This window comes from Chanodichthys erythropterus, chromosome 22, assembly GCF_024489055.1.
Source record: "Chanodichthys erythropterus isolate Z2021 chromosome 22, ASM2448905v1, whole genome shotgun sequence".
Classification (NCBI taxonomy): Eukaryota; Metazoa; Chordata; class Actinopteri; order Cypriniformes; family Xenocyprididae; genus Chanodichthys; species Chanodichthys erythropterus.
Window position 1 is genome coordinate 25,705,403 of NC_090242.1, and position 18,915 is coordinate 25,724,317.

Sequence of the window (18,915 nt, forward strand, 5' to 3'; positions counted from 1 at the left end):
AAATTAATTTTTAACAATGATATACAGTATAAATCTTTCAAAACAGACTGACCACGAGCTCCAAGAATGTTGAATGATGATATTCGCTTGAAATATGCTCTTTAAGCTCTAAGAAGCCATTTTTAAATCAAATTTTCCTTATAAATACAATGAATATGCTTCCCACAATCCTACACTCTCAAACTACTTGTATATTTGTATATAACAAAATATTTTGCACAATTTTATACTTGTACTCATTGACTAATAAGTTTTGGTTCGATTACCAATTTGGTTTGTTTCCTCAGAATTTAGTCTTTTTTTTATTCAAACCGCTTGCCTTATATAGGCTTGTGTGTTGATTATTAATATAGCCTATATGTATCTGGTTTGGTTCATGACACAAACTTTTTCGTCTAAAGGCCACTGGGTCATTCTACAGAAACGTCCACTTTTGGTATGACAATATGTCTTAAAATGTATGCATTTATTTAAAGACTGCATGTACCCATTTTTTTGTCACTGGTGTTACCTTAAACAACAACAACAAAAAAAGATATAAACAAGTAATGATGCTATCCTTTAAATCTTAATTCTTGAGTGTAGCACAATTCAATGGATGTAAAATTATCATGTCACGCATGACACATTTTATTTAATGTGACAGACAAAAAACAGTAACACCAGTGACACAATGAATCACCAGTGATGTATACATAAGACTAAAGATCCTTATTCTTCAACCATAATTAGATGGGACTAAATTTTTACATTTCGTATACAATCAAAGACTTATCATTGACACTTAGTGAAAACAATCAGTAAAAGATCATAGAAAACATTTAAAAAATGTTTGTAAAATATGTTGTCTGGAAAGTCACTGCACTGAATTTAGACACATACCCATATAGGGTTAGTTCACCCAAAAATGAAAATAATGTCATTAATTACTCACCCTCATGTTGTTCCACACCCGTAAGACCTTTGTTCATCTTCAGAAAACAAATTAAGATATTTTAGTTAAAATCCGATGTCTCTGTGAGGCCTACATAGGGAGCACTGACACTTCCATTCTCAAGATCCATAAAGGTACTAAAAACATATTTAAATCGGTTCATGTGAGTACAGTGGTTCAATATTAATATTATAAAGTGACGAGAATACTTTTGGTGCGGCAAAAAAACAAAATAACGACTTCTATAGTGATGGCCGATTTCAAAACACTGCTTCAGGAAGCTTCGGAGCACAAATTAATCAGCGTGTTGAATCTGCTGTTCAGAGCGCCAAAGTCACGTGATTTCAGCCGTTGGCAGTTTGACACGCGATCTGAATCATGATTCGACACACTGATTCATTTGTGCTCCGATGCTTCATGAAGCAGTGTTTTGAAATCGGTCATCACTAAATAAGTCCTTATTTTGTTTTTTTGGCGCTCCACAAATATTCTCATCGCTTTATAATATTAATTTTGAACCACTGTACTCACATGAACCCATTTAAATAGGTTTTTAGTACCTTTATGGGTCTTGACAGAGGAAGTGTCCATTGCTCCCAAAGAAGGCCTCACGGAGCCATCGGATTTCAACAAAAATATCTTAATTTGTGTTCCAAAGATTAACGAAGGTCTTGCGGGTGTGGAACGACATGAGGGTGAGTAATACATGACAGAATTTTCATTTTTGGGTGAACTAACCCTTTAATTTATCTGACTAAAGGAGGATTAACAATGAGAAAGAAAAGTTAGAATCATGTAATCTTAGTGCTATTTTATGCAAAAGAACGTAATGAATAGCTTTAAATAAAGTTTAACTATAAACGGGTAACACCAGTGACAATTTTAATAAAAAGGTAACACCAGTGACATTTTTCATGAAAAAATGCATTTTACAAAATGGCTGCTGCAAGTATCAGTCCACATGTTATCAATCATGGTATATTCACTAAATCAAGTAGTTTAATCCATTTGTATTCTAGTTTTTTAAAATTCCCTAACAAATAAAGTAGGTCACACCAGTGACTTCCACTAAAAGCTTCATATGAAATTATGATTTTCTAATTAAAATTTCTGATAACTGAAAAGAGAGTGGACTTTCTTCATTGATCTTCAGGAAATAGGAAGAAGGAAGTCAAGTGATGTCATCAGTGTGATTTTTTTTTTTTTTTAACAGGGACACAACACCAGGGGACCACTATATTCAATAAATAATTATTTTATAATATTATTTTATAATATTTATTCAGCATTTTGTTTTTTATGTCATTTACATTATATATTTGATAGTTATGCATACATTATTGTATTTGAAATGATAGAAAAACCTGTTTCTGAAAATAAAGCACCTTCTGAACATGGCTGTTTTTTATTTAATTAATAATTTAAATTTTTATAATTAATTAAAAAACAAATATTGCCACATTGGTTGCTCAAGAAGGTTTAATTGTTCAAATAACACATTGTTTCAAATTAAAATATAAAAAAAATTGTAATCCTAAAGTGTTTTTCAAGTTTAATAGTGGACGTTTCTGTAGAATGACCCCACTGGAAAAAATTGGACGGACACTGCAAGGAGAACATAATACAAAAATCTTTTAAACACACTGTACCTTAAAGGTTTGCTTTTTCACTTTCAGTTCTGCTACAGTAAGTTACATATCTAAACACTCACATGACCTCTGTCCTCAATCGTCAATGTAGAGCAGCATTAATTCTCAAATAAGACATGAACACATTGTTAGTCACATGTATAGTCTTCCATTAATTTTAACCAACAATCTGTGATGCGACATTAGGCACAGCGTGATTACTGCACATCTGCTGAAGCCTGTAATAATTTATTCATTTAAGGTCAAATGCAACACGCCTGGAGCCCATAGATTGAGTCTGTTGTGATTTATCAGGGCAGTAAGAGACAGTTGAGGGGGGGAAAGAGAAGATCATTTTGGGGAGAGCAGCTGACTCATTTGCATTCACTCCGTCTCACTGAAACAAGCTACGGGCAGAGAGAGAGAGAGAGAGAGAGTCAAATGATAGAATGAAGAAGGCTGTCTGCCCACCTTTGGTCACCCACAGCAACAGAAATCTTTTTTTATTGCGGTCACATACAGTACAGTCACTTGTGACTCATGGGATTGAAATGAGAAACCTTCAGACTGTGATGAAGTGATTATGATAATGCTTTTGTTCAGGGTTCTGTCACTTGTAGTTTTAACCCTGTAAAGCCTGTCATAAACTAGTGTATATATATATATATATAAAAATATTAATAATAAAAAATGTTTGCATATGTGATATATTTAAATTATTTGATGGTTAATATAGTATGATATAGAGAAATATGGAGATCACAGCAGAATATAAATGCATGTAAATATTGATTGTCACTATGATTTTATGATCAAAGCTCATACATACAAAGCAATGATTTAGAGTTTACTTTTGAATACAAAATATTTTCATCACTTTTGTCAGGCATGGTATAAAGTGAATCTGACTCAATTTGGTGAAGAATTTACCACCATTATAGGTGGACTGTTACTGCAATCATCGCATTTTGCAATACATTATACAGTACACCTCTTTTGCTTACAGTAAGACCCACTTTGCGCTACACAAAAAAAGATTAATTTACTAATTCCACTCCTTATTTTCATCACACGTTTTTAAAGTTTAGCACTAGGGTTAAGTTGTTGAAACAAATAAAGCAATTCATGAGGAAATAGCGCCCCCGTGTGTGCAATCTCATTAACTATGGCTGCAAAAAAAATAAAAGTCCCACCCAAGTATTTTCTTGAAGCTACCTATGATATTGCGGGTCTAGTTTGTCGACATAGTATCAAGGTAAATATTCCATGCATTAAAAATACATATGGTTTTTTTTTTAACCTTGTTAAATAATCTGACGTACTGAAATTTGTAAAACTAATAGGAAGCCACGCTTGTTGACGTCACTTCCGAATGACGGACTCATTCTGAGATTCTGGACGGACGAGTATATTTTTCTTATTACAGGTAATTGCCTTTTCATTCACATATTAAGCTCTCAAATGACTGCAAGAGAGAATTATCCCTGGCGTCTCTCTTTATAGACGACTAAATCTATAAAACACGATACAGTTTGCGAAAAATCCTAATAAACATGGTTCAGCAGAAAACCGTAGCCGTCATCCAATTAACTTCCTCTAAAATAAACCTTGCACGCTACACAAACTGATATGATTTTAAGCGGATTTTAAAATGCATCTTATAGATTACTTTAAGCCATTTAGAGTCCTGCTGCTGCTAACACAACTGATTACTGCATAAATTAAATGATAATGTGCGCATTTGGGTAGAGAGCCTGCGCATGAGCACAGATGGACACTTACCGCGTATTGTAGCGGTCTGTCAAGATTCATTTCTGTCATTTGTTAGTTCTGTTGTCATTTTCCCACAGACATGAGGCTGAATTTGGTATTAGTTGTCACTCTGATGTCCATCCCCATGGCACTTGTGCAGGGGGCTGAAAAGAAAAAACTACAGATCGGAATCAAGAAAAGAGTGGACAACTGTCCTATCAAGTCCCGAAAGGGTGACGTGTTGAACATGCACTACACTGTAAGTGTCAGACTTCTCTGACCCGAATATTATTCATGCGCATGCCCAAAAATGTCTTATTTTAACTGTCCTTTTTCATCTGCAGGGGAAACTGGAGGATGGGACAGAATTTGACAGCAGTATACCAAGGAATCAGCCCTTCACCTTCACTCTTGGCACGGGACAGGTCATAAAGGGCTGGGATCAGGGTTTGTTGGGGTGAGCAGCAGTATTTCTGCATTTCTAGATCATTTGAGTTTTTCAGTCAGGATTAGGTCAGTCAGGATGAACCTAGACTAATAAAGAGGAATTAGCAGATTAGATTTAAGAGGTGGTGTGCAACTGTGTCAAATATATTAGTGTGTGTCGGTGCTGTGGCCTAGCGCTCCAGTTTGACATCCTATTCCCTTTCTCCCTGTGGTTACCTGTCATATTTATGCTGTCTCGATTTACAAAAAGCCCATGTAGCATGTGTTGTCCCTTCTCTTTCCTCGTAGGATGTGTGAGGGTGAGAAGAGGAAGCTGGTTATTCCCTCTGAACTTGGTGAGTGTGTTATGGAAATGTAATGTCTCATGTGTTTCAAAGCATATGAAAATGATTTAGAGTCTATATCTTCAGCATATCTGACTGTTTTATAAACTACAGGTTATGGTGACAGGGGAGCACCACCTAAAATTCCAGGTAAGACATAGCACAGTCCAATCCAAACTTAATTAACCCTTGTGTGCCGAATAAAAAAAAAGTTAGATCCATAGAGGACAAAAATGTTCATGTCAAAAAACTGTCATAAAAATTTGAAGCTTGGGAGCACAGACTTAAGTGTGGTCTTATTTTACACAGAATCTTGTTGAAGTAAAAAAAAAAAAAGTTATAGAGGTTTATGATTTATGAGCATTATTTTATATAAATTATATATTTTAGGAAATGTGTTGAAACATGTTTAACTCTAAATACTGCTAGAAAATCAAAGCTGTAATTCTAAACAAGTTGTGTTCCAAATTTGTATGGAGCCCCAGACATGACATGCAGGAAAAAAAATTAATTAGTGCGCACGATTTACTAATTCGTTTGCTTTGATTTACTAAATCGTGCGCACACTTTACTATTTCGTTCCCTCGATTTATAATTCATGATTTATAAATCGAGGGAACAAAATAGTTAATTGTGACGACGTTATAGTAAATCGTGTGCACTATTTAGTAAATTGAGGGAACAAATTAGTAAATTGTGCACACAATTAAATTTTTTTTCTCACATTTTATGTGTGGTACTCCGTAAATTTGAGGTTGATATTTCAAAATATGAGCTTTCAGTAACATTTTGTTTGGGTGCAGTACCAAATTTTACAATTTCACACACACAATTTTTTTATTACGCACATACAAACCACACTCTGACATTCATACTAACACACCCCCACAATTCTAACTGCATAATTTGCAATTGGCTCTAAAATATTCAGAAGTAGAGAACAAATATAAAGTGAGTGTTTGCTTTCTAGGCCAAACCTGAGAAAATGGCACCTTCTGGTAAAAAAATAGTAAAAATTAAAAAAAAAAAAAAAAAAAAAAAAAAAAATTGAAGCCTTTCCAACAAAATAAAAAGCCTATTAACAAAGATTGCATTTTATAGTTAAATGGCCCTGGGATTTAAAAAAAAATAGCGTTTTTAATGGGTTTCAATGGGGACATTTTTTGTCCAAAAGGTCCTGAGAAGAACTATTTTGTGTACTTAGTGCAAAATAGATTTTTTAAAGGAAATGGGAGTGGAATACTAATAAAAATACACACCTATGCCAAAATTTGGCATCAACATAGGCAAAATGAGAATAATAATAAAAAAAAACTGTAAAAAACAAAAATGTCCATAATGTCACACAAGGGTTAAAATGCCAAAATAAATTACGTATATATATATATATATATATATATATATATATATATATATATATATATATATATATATATATATATATATATATATATACACAGTACAGTCCAAAAGTTTGGAACCACTAAGATTTTTAATGTTTTTAAAAGAAGTTTCATCTGCTCACCAAGGCTACATTTATTTAATTAAAAATACAGTAAAAACAGTAATATTTGACAAAGTAATTTATTCCTGTGATGGCAAAGCTGAATTTTCAGCATCATTACTTCAGTCTTCAGTGTCACATGATCCTTCAGAAATCATTCTAATATGCTGATCTGCTGCTCAAGAAACATTTAATGTGTACAATTGTACAAAATATTTGTGTACAATATTTTTTTTTCAGGATTCTTTGATGAATAGAAAGTTCAAAAGAACAGTGTTTATCTGAAATCTAATCTTTTGTAACATTATAAATGTCTTTACTGCCACTTTTGATTGATTTAATGCATCCTTGCTGAATAAAAGTATTCATTTCTTTAATTTCTTTTCAAAAAAATAAAAATAAAAATTCTTACTGACCCCAAACTTTTGAATGTTTATTGAGCAGCAAATACTATATTTAAATACTATATATTTACATAGTACACAGTTATTTTAAATTGTAATAATGTATTATTACTGTAATAATGTAATATTACTGTTTTTTACTGTATTTTTAATTAAATAAATGTAGCCTTGGTGAGCAGACGAAACTTCTTTTAAAAACATTAAAAATCTTAGTGGTTCCAAACTTTTGGACTGTACTATATATATATATATATATATATATATATATATATATATATATATATATATATATATATATATATATATATATATATATAATATAAAATATAATAAGCTATTGCGCCTGTTTCCCACTTTGTTTATTAGAAAGCTGCTATGTCACAATTATAGCAGAAAAAATGCAGAAATATTATCTTTGGAAATTGTGTTAGATAACGATGGGCTTTGGGGTCAAAAAGGTTGAGGACAACTGTATGAACCACATTCTGTCTGACATTTGAAATCTCTGCTGTCTTCCCACTAGGTGGAGCCACACTCATCTTTGAAGTAGAACTGTTGAGCATTGAGAGAAGATCTGATTTATAGTGACAGACATGTCAGTCTTAAGCATTTAAAATCAGTGTGCTTTCAACACTGCTGTACTGGATATACCTGCATAGCAATTTCAGGTGTTAAAGACCATTCTCAGTTATTCAAGAGGTTACAGAAACCGAATAAGCTCAGTAATCATAATTTTCAATTTTGTTTGGATGTTTACCTTTCAAGAAAAGAATGACAGACATGTATGTAGCACCATTCTTTATTTGAGAGCCTTACTACATGTATTTGGTTGTGAGAGTGCACACAGTACAGTTTTTTTGCCATTCCAACAAGTTCTGATCATTTGCATTTCTGAAATCTTGTTCACTTGAAATTGAATAAACATTTTATTTACAAAAGATATGCGGGCTTTGAGCTTGACTTAGCATTGACCTTGGCCTACACCACCGAAGCATCTTCATTCATAGCCTTCATCACAATTCAGCATACTCTTCATTTTTGTAAAATTAGTAAAAATATCAGATGTAACAAATTGGCAAATTCACTCTATCTGTATTGCTACTCTTCATCCTGAAAGAACTTCAAACTAGTTTAATTTTCCTCGGTCAAATGATTTTTAAAAACAGTAGTACTAAGCATAGAGCTATCGTGTTTTTTTTGTTGTTTTTTTCCCCTAGAAATGGTAGATTAAAAATGGCTTACAAAACACAAGTTCACAATTCTCATCCCCCTCCCTCTTCCCAAATTACATCAACACACCCTAAAATCTGAAACCCCATATCTAAAACTAATATTTTCTGGCCTGCAAAAAATCGTTTCGCCCTAGCAAAAGACATCAGATGTGAGAGACTGACAAAAAAAGGGGGGGATAAAAAGAAATCAGCTTTGTTCTAACTTCCTACTTGATTACAGACAGACACATCAAGCCAAGTCACGAGGCTGAAAAAGTGTATTGGTGAATAGTGTAACCGTAACATCAACCATTCGATTCCTTTCCCTAAATCACCACAGGGGTTTTAAGCTAAAGGGACACTACCACACTCTCTACATGTAATATATGCTGAAACAGTACTAAGACGAAGTAAAAACAGTTGGTCAACCTGCAGCCGAGGTTGGCTTGGCTGGACTCGTATCATTGATCTCCGTTTTGACAGACGCTGTGGTTTAGTGGTTGGGTCTGCATGCCTGCATCTCTCCTCTGGGTTTGGAGTGACAGGTTGGTTTTGTGGTGGTGGGGGGAGCTGCGATGACCTCATGGCGTCAACTCCCCTTTCTTCTGCGGGGTGTTGAGTTTCTGCATCCCTCGGACCTTCTCCAGCAGTGCCGCCACAAAGTCCTGCAGGTGGCCGGATTAGAATTAAGGCAAGAAAAAGCACATTTCTGTCCATCGTAATGAGTGAATGAATGGATCTGAGAATAACATGACTGCCTGTAATGAAGGTAATTCCTAATGCGATTAATATTGAAAATGGCACTTACATCATTAGGCTTATAACAGTCGACCAGCAGCATCTGAAAAACAAAAATGCAAAGAGAACGTCTTTTAGACTAATCTGCTGTTTTTCCAACTGTACCAATGAAAGCGGAAACGCTGAAATAAATCTCCTGCTGAAAATTCAGTCTTCAAAAAGAGCTTGTGACTAGAAGGATTACTGTCAAACCACCTGCGGATGAGGCATACTAGAGCACAATTCAGCACTGAAGGGTGAAAGTCTGGTGTAATGTTCTTAGGAGGAGACATCTGAAGCGAACAGAATCTAGTAAATGTATTAGAGATCTGATTAGACCTTCACTCGAATGGCTCTCTCGACATCGCTGGGCAGATCCAGAAGCTCATCCACATCTATTTCCAGCTCAGGCACCTCATCCTCCTGTAAAATACAGAACCACTGATGAGAGATGTTAATGAGGGCTTCTGTGGAAAAAACAAAATTTAATGTGAATAATTCACAAGCCACGGAAAGGCGGTCAGATCATGAACTAGACTGGTATAAAATATTCAATCAGGCAAACAACTGTTCTGATCTCAGAGAGTTCATGCAGCCCACAAGGACTGGTTGACTATTATTTGTACATCCCACACTGTCAGAGAAAAATGTGCAAAATGTCATTGGGACAGTGCCCTTAAAGGGACAACTTTGTACCCCTAAGAGGTGCTTACTATAAGCTTAGAGTAGTAATGTGAACCCTTTAGGGGATAGTTCAAAATTCTGTCATCATTTACTCTAAAGGCCTGTTCACACCAAGGACGATAACCATAAAGATATAGTACTAAAAAATGTTCTAAATATAAAGGAATAGCAGAGTTCACACCATTGATAGAGGAACTATATCGTTGGAATCAGAACAATTTTTTTCCAGCTGATGAATGCTAAAACATTGACAGCCAATCAGAATCCATTCTGCTTTAAAGCGCACAAGCATTTAAAGTGACAGACAAAACTGCAGCACGTGTTAATAATAAACAGAATGATAATGTACGTTGGTCTGGAGGCTAATGTAGTTATCGTTCCTGGTGTGAATAAGCCTTAAAGGGTTATTCACCCAAAAATAAAAACTCATTCTCATGTCGTTCATCACCCATAAGACCTTTGTTCATCTTTGGAAACACAAATTAAGATATTTTTGATGAAATCTACGAGCTTTCTGACCTCAAGTAGACTGCAATGTTATTACCACTTTCAAGGCAAAGAAAGGTATTAAAGACATTGTTAAAATAGTCCATGTGACTACAGTGGTTCAACCTTAATGTTATGAAGCGACGAGAATACTTTATGACTTTATTCGACAATTTCTTCTCTTCCATGTCAGTCTCTTACGCTGTTCACGTTGTTAACACAGTGCAGCACTTCCAGGTTCTACGTCAGAACGCTGGCTCATTATTGGCCGGCTCCTGTGTCAGCACCACACACGTCATAGTGCTCACATTAACAGCGTCGGACAAAACTGAGCCGGCTTTCTGACATAGAACCCAGAAGTGCTGCACTGTGTTTACAACGTGAACCGCGTAAGAGACTGACATGGAAGAGAAGAAATTGTTGAATAAGTCATTATTTTTGTTTGCTTTGTGACATAAAGTATTCTCGTCACATAACATTAAAGGGTTAGTTCACCCAAAAATGAAAATTCTGTCATTTATTACTCCCCCTCATGCCGTTCCACACCCGTAAGACCTTCGTTAATCTTCAGAACACAAATTAATATATTTTAGTTGAAATCCGATGGCTCTGTGAGGCCTGCATAGGGAGCAATGTCATTTCCTCTCTCAAGATCCATAAAGGTACTAAAAACACATTTAAATTGGTTCATGTGAGTACTAATATACTGAATTCATGTGAATATTAATATTATAAAGTGATGAGAATATTTTTGGTGTGCCAAAAAAACAAAATAATGACTTTAGTGATGGCCGATTTCAAAACACTGCTTCATGAAGCATCGGAGCATAAATGAATCAGTGTATCGAATCATGATTCAGATCACGTGTCAAACTGCTGAAATCATGTGACTTTGGCACTCCGAGCAGCTGATTCGATACACTGATTCATTTATGATACGAAGCTTCCTGAAGCAGTGTTTTGAAATCGGCCATCACTAAAGTCGTTATTTTGTTTTTTTTGGCACACCAAAAATATTCTCATCGCTTTATAATATTAATATTGAACCACTGTACTCACATGAACTGATTTAAATATGTTTTTAGTACCTTTATGGATCTTGAGAGAGGAAATGTCATTGCTCCCTATGGAGGCCTCACAGAGCCATCGGATTTCAACTAAAATATCTTATTTTGTGTTCTGATGATTAACAAAGGTCTTACAGGTGTGGAACGACATGAGGGTGAGTAATAAATGGCAGAATTTTCATTTTTGGGTGAATTAACCCTTTAAGGTTGAACCACTGTAGTCACGTGAACTATTTTAACGTTGTCTTTACCTTTCTGGACCTTGAAAGTGGTAATAACATTGCAGTCTATCGGAGGTAAGAAAGCTCTCAGATTTCATCAAAAATATCTTAATTTGTGTTCCCAAGATGTACGAAGGTCTTAGGGGTTTGGAACAACCTGGGGTGAGTAATTAATGACAGAGTTTTCATTTTTGGGTGAACTAACCCTTTAAGTGTAATGATGATTACTCTTTGGTTAATCATAATTTACTAAAACCAAACTGTTTTGATTCCAATTTATATTTTTTGTGCATATAATGGAAGTCAATAAGAACTGAAACTAGTAACCAACATTCTTCAAAATATATTCTTTTATGTTCCACAGAAGAAAGAAAGTCCAGGTTTGGAACAAAGGGTGAGTAAACAATAGAATTTTTTTGGGGGGGGGGGGGGCAATCTTTTTAAGGTACCATGCCCAGTGACAGGCTGTCGTACCTTTAAAGGTACAATTTTTGCTCTTTTTTTCTGAGCGTACAGGAAGCCATCTCTGGCCTTTGTGCATGATATCCTCTCTGCACAACAGGATGGGTTGATCCTCATGTCCATGTGCGATTTATTGTGTTTGTGTGTACATGTGACAAAAACAATCTCTATTCACTTCCTGTTGGCTTACAAAGACAACATTAAGTCTCTATCAACACAATTCTATCTGAAAGCTTCTTAGATTGAGACACAGCAAGTGAATGGAAGCACAACCACAGCTTCAACCTCTTCTGTGTAAAACTCTGGATTTTTATGTTATATTACAGCTAGTTTGCAGTCACACTCCATTTCATTAGAGATTGACTCTCATTTTGCTGTCTCCTGCAGTGCTATTATGGTCCATTAGTGAGTGCTGAGGAAGACTGGTGAGGAAAGTTTTTCTTTAAGTTTATGTGCTATTGCATTCATTTAGAAATCAGGTCTGTTATAAAACCCTTCACACTGACCCATATTATAGAGTCGCTCTAGCACACTACAATTGACCAAAGCCTTACCATGGGTGCTACTCGTAATTAAAACACTTTCTCTTGCATCTTATTACTTAATTACAGTGATCAGCTGAAGGTCAGTACACCACCTTCATTTAACAGACTAGTGCAGCACTTCATAAGACAGTAATAGGACTGGGAAATGCATAGTACTGGCTCTTTAAAATACTTAATTCTGATTGGTTAATCATGGTATTCTGTAGCCAAATCAGGACTCAGTAATGAGGATTGCCCAGGCTTTCTTGACACCATTGTACCTTCTCCAACTAAAGAGTGCTTATTGATGCCTCTTCAATCATTTTAGTCAATCATTTTAGTAGATCGAATTATATGTAATATAAAATGTTGCTAAGATTTTTTGTGGCTAGTGGACAGGCACGTGCACACATAGACAAAAAAGGGGCTTGAGCACCTGCCCTTTTTCTTTCTCGAGAGAAAGTGCCCTTTTTTTTCTAGGGTTTTTTTTTAATAAATTAATATTCCTGTTTGCGCACAGCTTCCCTGTCAAACAAATATATTTACTGAATAAAACAAATTAAAAAAATACTATATCAGGTCGGCATTGTCGAGTTCAGATGCCCTCACTCCGCGACGCGCCATTCATGCCCGCACGCTCGCGCGCCCCGCCCTTCCTCACCCCACCTCGAGTTTGCTGCTGGCTGAAAACTTGTGACAGCTATTCCCGTGAAAATGCAACTGCTGTCTGGCGATGAGAAGCGAAAAAGAAAAAAAGCTCTAGATGGATGCATCCCGTGCATTTCTTTCAGGTAGGCTAGCCTATGTTCACAAACCTGAAATTTTGGCTATTTATGGTTATTTTTACATGTAACGCTGCATTAATAGTTTGACCACCATCAACGCATCTGCCTGATTTGATACTAATTTATGTTATATTATAATTTCAATTATTTTACTGTGCTATGCATTGCGTTTTGAACCATGGTGAAGATAACTGTAGGGCTGTCAATACCAGAAGAGGATCATTCCATGGACGCACATGAACCGCATTATTAGACAGTTTTCTAAGGATGCATGGTTTATTAAAACTATTTAAAAATCATAATACAGCATTAGCTACATAATTATATTCTTAAATCTACGCACATGATAATACATCAACAAAAGTTTAAACCCTCGCTCTGTCTTTGCATGTTTGGTGTCCACATATTCTTGTTGAAGAAATTACAGTGGCTGTAGCATTTCTATCACAAAGAAGTGGCCGAATATTATTTTTTGCTAATAACATATTTTGAATCATGGTTGGCTTTGATCGTGTATTTGATTGTGCTGTGCTGTCTAACAACAAAAATCAGCGCGCTTTTGGCGCCCTCTGCCGGCATTTGTTATAATATATAATGCATTAACAGTTCAGGAAAACAAATTATTGACGTGTTTAAATATGCTGATTAGCTTGTTTTGGTTAATTTAGAATAAATCTACAGATGCAAACAGATGGAGGGTAGTAGGCTTAAAACAAACACCATCTAAATGTGTAGGTTAGGGTTGAGTTTTCTTTCCATTAGAGTAAAAGACATGGCAGCAAAAATGGACCACAATCTTAAAACTGTCCACTTCATGAAAGAAGTATTAATACCAAAAAAAAAAAAAAAAAAAAAAAAAAAAATTAAAATGATTTATTGATTTAAACAAATTATTAGTGAAACTATGTCCCTCTCCTAGATGCAGTCATTTATTCTAAATATATAGCTTGAAAATAGTTGCTGTTGCCTTCTCTTGTGATAAACCTAGTGAATACTAAAGAAGACCATGGTCTCTATATGTGAATTAATTATTTTGTAGAAATCTGTGGAGTATAAAACAATTGCATGAGTGTAAGGGAAGTCAGGAGTTGTCTTAATATATTTAAGGGTTTATTTTTTTTTTTTTTTAATAAATATAAGTGCCCTTTTTTTTCCACTTGAGCCCCTGCCCCCCAAAATGTCTGTGCACGTCCCTGCTAGTGGAAGTATTGAGTAGTAATGACCACAAAGCATTTAGCTTACCATTGTCCCAGGCAACCGATTTTCTACATTAATACTAAAATATACACTACCATATAAAAAAGTCTGGGGTCAGAATGTTTTTTTGTTTTGTTTTTTTGTATTAAAAGAAATTAATACCTTTATTTCAGTAAGGACATTTGAAGTTGACATTTAGACATTTATAATGACATTTATAATTTATAATGTTATATTTTTTCATAATCCTGAAAAAATATCAGTTTCCACAAAAATATTAAGCAGCACAACTGTTTTCAACATTTATAATACTAAGAAATGTTTCTTAAGCAGCAAAGAAGCATATTAGAATGATTTCTGAAGGATCATGTGACACTGAAGACTGGAATAATGATGCTGTAAATTCAGATTTGTGATCACAGGAATAAATTACACTTTAAAATGTAAAATTCTAGTAATATTTCACAATATTTTCAAATATTTTTGTTTGAATAAATGCAGCCTTAGTGAGAAGAGACTTTTTAAAAAATTACAAAATCTAACACCCCAAACTTATGAACAATACTGTTAATATTTTATTTATGTTTATTTCATTTATTTACTAAGTAGCCAAGATCACCCCGTTTGTTTTGTGATAAAGATCACAAAACCATCACAATGTATTTCTTCGCTCTTCAGTAGTTAAATAATGTGAGCTCAGTGAGAAAATGTACACCTGACTGTGTAGAACAGCCATTATAGGCACAAAATTTTCTCAGTGGTGTGTGGAAATTATTTGAAAACCACAGATCCAACTATTAAACAAAAATACATTTGAGCCAACCTCTATCCGTTCTGCTCTGAACAATAGAAAGGAAAACCGTTTAAATTAGGTTATGTAATTTGTCACTGTGCATCGCTATCCTCTTAGGTACAAACATTTATCTTGAGTTTTTGCTCAGGGCTTTTGTGATTTAAGATGTGCAATCGAAACATCAACCTAATTGGAACAAACACTGCTGAGACTGAGATATAATGGACAAGTTCTCCTGTCAGACCACATTAATATACTAATAACCTGTGGGATTCAGATGACATTTCACAGGTTTAAATGTGTGCTTCTGTTATCTTCTTCATCATTATTATATGAATATCATTGTAACTTGTAGAATAGTATTCTAACATCAGAAACCGTTTGACAGTGGAAATTTATCACACGCAAGGCAAGCAGGCTCTCAAACTAAATCCAAAGGGTTCAGGCTATTCTAGTGTCAATAAGACAAAGCAAAATATGGATTTTAGCTCAGGATGAGGCCTACCGCTGGGCTGAGAAAAATCTCATTTCAAGAGCTGCCTAGTTTTACACTACACATAATCTAGGTCAGTTATATTAGCCCTGGAGGTTAAGTCAAGCTCAAAGTGAAGCATGCTTTGCATGTCTGAACAGATGACATCATCACAATGGCTAGAAGGGTGATTCCAAACATCCCAGGGGGCTGAAAGAAAGACAAAAAACCCATCCTGACCAGTGTCACCTACTGTGCAATAGACATAAAAATCCTAATCAGCTATATATGGGTTTTGTGCACCTGTAGACACAAATATATTGGGATTGGAATCCATGTCTTTGTTAATGCAGCTGGAGCTCCATCCTCATATAGATCCATCACATTAACATAAGAGGCAAGCCCACTTTTCGATGAAATATGAATGGATGCATTATGCATCAAGGTATCATTAGGAGCTCAAATGTTTCTTCCTCGCAGCACCTGTTCAGGAGGCTCACATTTTGTTTTATGGCTTTGTCTGTAGTTGTATCATGCCACGCCCTTCCATGTGTAAATGAATAACCTTAAAATCAACATCGATTAAAAATAAAGACAAACAAAATATGTAAAAGATGCCATGCTGCTCTTAATAAGCAATCAATTTATTAAAGCAAGGCAACTATAGCGCAAAATGGACCTGACAAATGGAATACCGGTTCACGAGCACTGGAAAGAAAGAGCTGTCATTCCTTGCAACAAAGGATTCCACGCGTTCAAAGCAATGACAGTGTTTTTTGTCCTACCTCGCAGTCGTAAAGATTCATTAACTGGCTAACTATCCACTCCTCCAAATTCAGCCGCCTCCTCAATTCTTTTCTGTCATATTTTACGGTCACTCGTCCTTGCTTCTGTGGCACTTCTTCTTCGGTACCGGGAGGTGTTTGAAAATAGACCCGGGGCTGAGGTGTCGTTTCCGGACTCGTTACCGCTGCCATTGTCCCTAATAAAAAAAAGCTGAGGTGGATTTAATAAATTAGAGCATCAATTCAAAAGACAGAGCTGGTAATGTGCACAGCTACTGCATGTTGCAAAAAAAGTGACGGGCCCCTTTTCTTAAATGGAACAGACCTTTGGATTGCAAGGAGTCCGCAACGGTAGATGAGGATCAGGCATACAAGGCGCTTAGAAAACAGAAGAATTCATCAGACTAATTGTGTGGCCACGGATTATCAAAGTCCATCTTCCCCAAATCAGTCCATCAATTGTCACAGAACCGCTTGTGGGCGCCTCCAAGTGTCCGCGCTGAGCGATGTCGTGAACGAATCATTCGTTTGAATCGGATCTTTTCAATGAATCAGTTATAGCGGTTCACTAAAACGCAATCTAGCAATTCACTCGCTATTAGGACACTGCTCTATTTTACACCACACTAGGCCTACTTTTATTTTACGATACACAATATTTATATAGCAGAAATAGTAATATGTGATAGGCATATTATACAGTCACTGATGCACTGAATTTTGTTACAACTAAAACATACTGAATGTAGATTGACTATATGAGAGTCATTCCACGAAACCTGTACAATTTGAGTCCCTCTGACCTTTTTCAGTGTATTTTATCTATTGGGTCACCAAAATATATTTTAAAAGCTTTTTTTGTATTAATTGAAATGTACAAAAAAAAATTGTCATGTCCCTCAAGGTGTCCCTTCTGTGAAAGTGTACTTGGGATATGAATAATAAAATGAGAAAAAAGTCCATTCATTTTGCCATAAATATCCATCTGTGCTTTTTTGCTGGTAATGTTTTTTTTCCTTAGTAAATTCATGATTATTCATTAAAATCACATTATTTAGTTCCGTACCTCAGTAACCCCTCAACCCTGTTACACAAACCATTCTCCCCCTATAAAAATAATGAACTGATACTTATGTGACATCATTAAAGGGGAAGTGACATCATAGAAGTCTTCTGAACAGACACAGGCAAGTTACCTTCTTTAATAATTATAACTAAATTAGGGTGAATTACCCTAAAGTGGGACACTGCCTAATGTGGGACACCTAAGGTTTAGTATTTGTATAGGTCCCGCATAAATACATCAATGTCAGTGAAACTATAGGTTATCTGAAGCTGTGGTGCCATGTGATCAAAATCACATAGCATCTCAAATGTCCAGTCATATATGAGACTGTAGCAATCATCAAAAAGGAAGGACCTTGTGTGAAAGCCACCCAAAGGTCAATGACATAGAGTTTTGACAAACTTTAAGGAGTATAAATTCATTTTAAGCAAAAAAATCATGATATCTTTTGGCCTAATGTGTTTATGAAATGTATTTCCATCAAAAAATACTATAACATTGTATGTGTAAACTATGTATTTTATATTTTGTATTAAATTTCCTAGTGTCCCACTTTAGGAAATGTGGTTTCAAAAAGTGGGACAGTAATTTAGTCAGTCAAAAAATGTCTGGTGGGGCATGGTTTGTGGGACAAAAATGGTTATTTACAGTGTTGCAATAATAGAGTCTATGCAATAATAGAATGATTGTGTTTGTTTGTTGTTAAGTAAAATAGAAAACGTTAGGTCAAATGGTCTTAAACATTGATGCAGTTCACAACATTTTATGAATTTAAAGGTTAAATCTAGCCTAAAGTTTATTCAAGTTTATTCATAAATGCATCAAAACTATCATATTGTATTTTATCTGATGATGTTCAATTATCAATCAATCCATCCATAACCAAGAGAATTACAAACTTAAGAAGATTTTTACTATTCTGCATGAATCAAATGATTTTGGCCTTTTATCATAAACTTTGACCTTTTCATAGACCTTTTATTATTATGATTATTATCATCATTATTATCACCATTATTATTATTATCATCATCATAGATTTTGGCCTTTTACCATAGAATTTTCAGTGTCCCACATTAGGGACACAACTGTCCCACATTAGGAAGCACCAGATTGTTTTAGACAACTTGCACTAAGAGCACTAATATGTCTATAATTTATTTTATGAATGTGTTATCTCCATTTTCTCTTTTGATTTGATTGGGAGACATCCTGGGGTTTTTAAAATGGTATTGCAAATTGAATGTTTTAACAAATCGCAAGAAATCTGAAATGCAAAAAATGTCCCACATTAGGGCAATTCACCCTATGTTGTGAATTGTGTTTGTCAAGCTTAACGACTCAACCCTGTTACATCAATTAAAGATAGAAAACTATTACTTGTGAAAATTAT

At 35.0% G+C, this 18,915-nt stretch overlaps 2 protein-coding genes across 3 annotated transcripts; one reads left to right on the top strand and one right to left on the bottom strand.

Annotated features, from left to right (window-relative positions):
* The first annotated feature begins 3,905 nt into the window (after window positions 1–3,905).
* fkbp2 (FKBP prolyl isomerase 2) lies at window positions 3,906–7,863 on the top strand. Its single transcript, XM_067375613.1, has 6 exons — window positions 3,906–3,988; window positions 4,413–4,573; window positions 4,659–4,771; window positions 5,050–5,096; window positions 5,199–5,234; window positions 7,516–7,863. The coding sequence occupies exons 2-6, from the start codon at window positions 4,415–4,417 to the stop codon at window positions 7,575–7,577; spliced, it is 417 nt and encodes a 138-aa protein (XP_067231714.1). The 5' UTR covers window positions 3,906–3,988; window positions 4,413–4,414; the 3' UTR covers window positions 7,578–7,863.
* A 223-nt stretch (window positions 7,864–8,086) lies between these two features.
* On the bottom strand, window positions 8,087–16,946 carry ppp1r14ba (protein phosphatase 1, regulatory (inhibitor) subunit 14Ba). 2 transcript variants are annotated; one of them, XM_067375611.1, is made up of 5 exons: window positions 16,782–16,946; window positions 16,457–16,653; window positions 9,320–9,403; window positions 9,012–9,044; window positions 8,087–8,868 (listed from the first exon to the last, which is right to left on the bottom strand). In XM_067375611.1, the coding sequence occupies exons 2-5, from the start codon at window positions 16,646–16,648 to the stop codon at window positions 8,785–8,787; spliced, it is 393 nt and encodes a 130-aa protein (XP_067231712.1). In that variant the 5' UTR covers window positions 16,649–16,653; window positions 16,782–16,946; the 3' UTR covers window positions 8,087–8,784. The 2 variants fall into 2 exon arrangements, with proteins under 2 accessions (XP_067231712.1, XP_067231711.1); XM_067375610.1 differs by having other exon boundaries at window positions 8,087–9,044.
* Window positions 16,947–18,915: the final 1,969 nt, after the last annotated feature.

Bases quoted from the DNA above. Each gene is read 5' to 3' on its own strand.
- fkbp2 (XM_067375613.1), top strand. From the start codon at position 4,415: ATGAGGCTGAATTTGGTATTAGTTGTCACTCTGATGTCCATCCCCATG. The intron at 4,574-4,658 runs GTAAGTGTCAGA...TTTCATCTGCAG, and splicing joins TGTTGAACATGCACTACACT to GGGAAACTGGAGGATGGGAC. The intron at 5,235-7,515 runs GTAAGACATAGC...TCTTCCCACTAG, and splicing joins AGCACCACCTAAAATTCCAG to GTGGAGCCACACTCATCTTT.
- ppp1r14ba (XM_067375610.1), bottom strand. From the start codon at position 16,648: ATGGCAGCGGTAACGAGTCCGGAAACGACACCTCAGCCCCGGGTCTAT. The intron at 9,404-16,456 runs GTAGGACAAAAA...TGTATTTTACAG, and splicing joins TGAATCTTTACGACTGCGAG to GAGGATGAGGTGCCTGAGCT. The intron at 9,045-9,319 runs GTCTAATCAGAT...TTTGTTTTTCAG, and splicing joins AGAGAGCCATTCGAGTGAAG to ATGCTGCTGGTCGACTGTTA.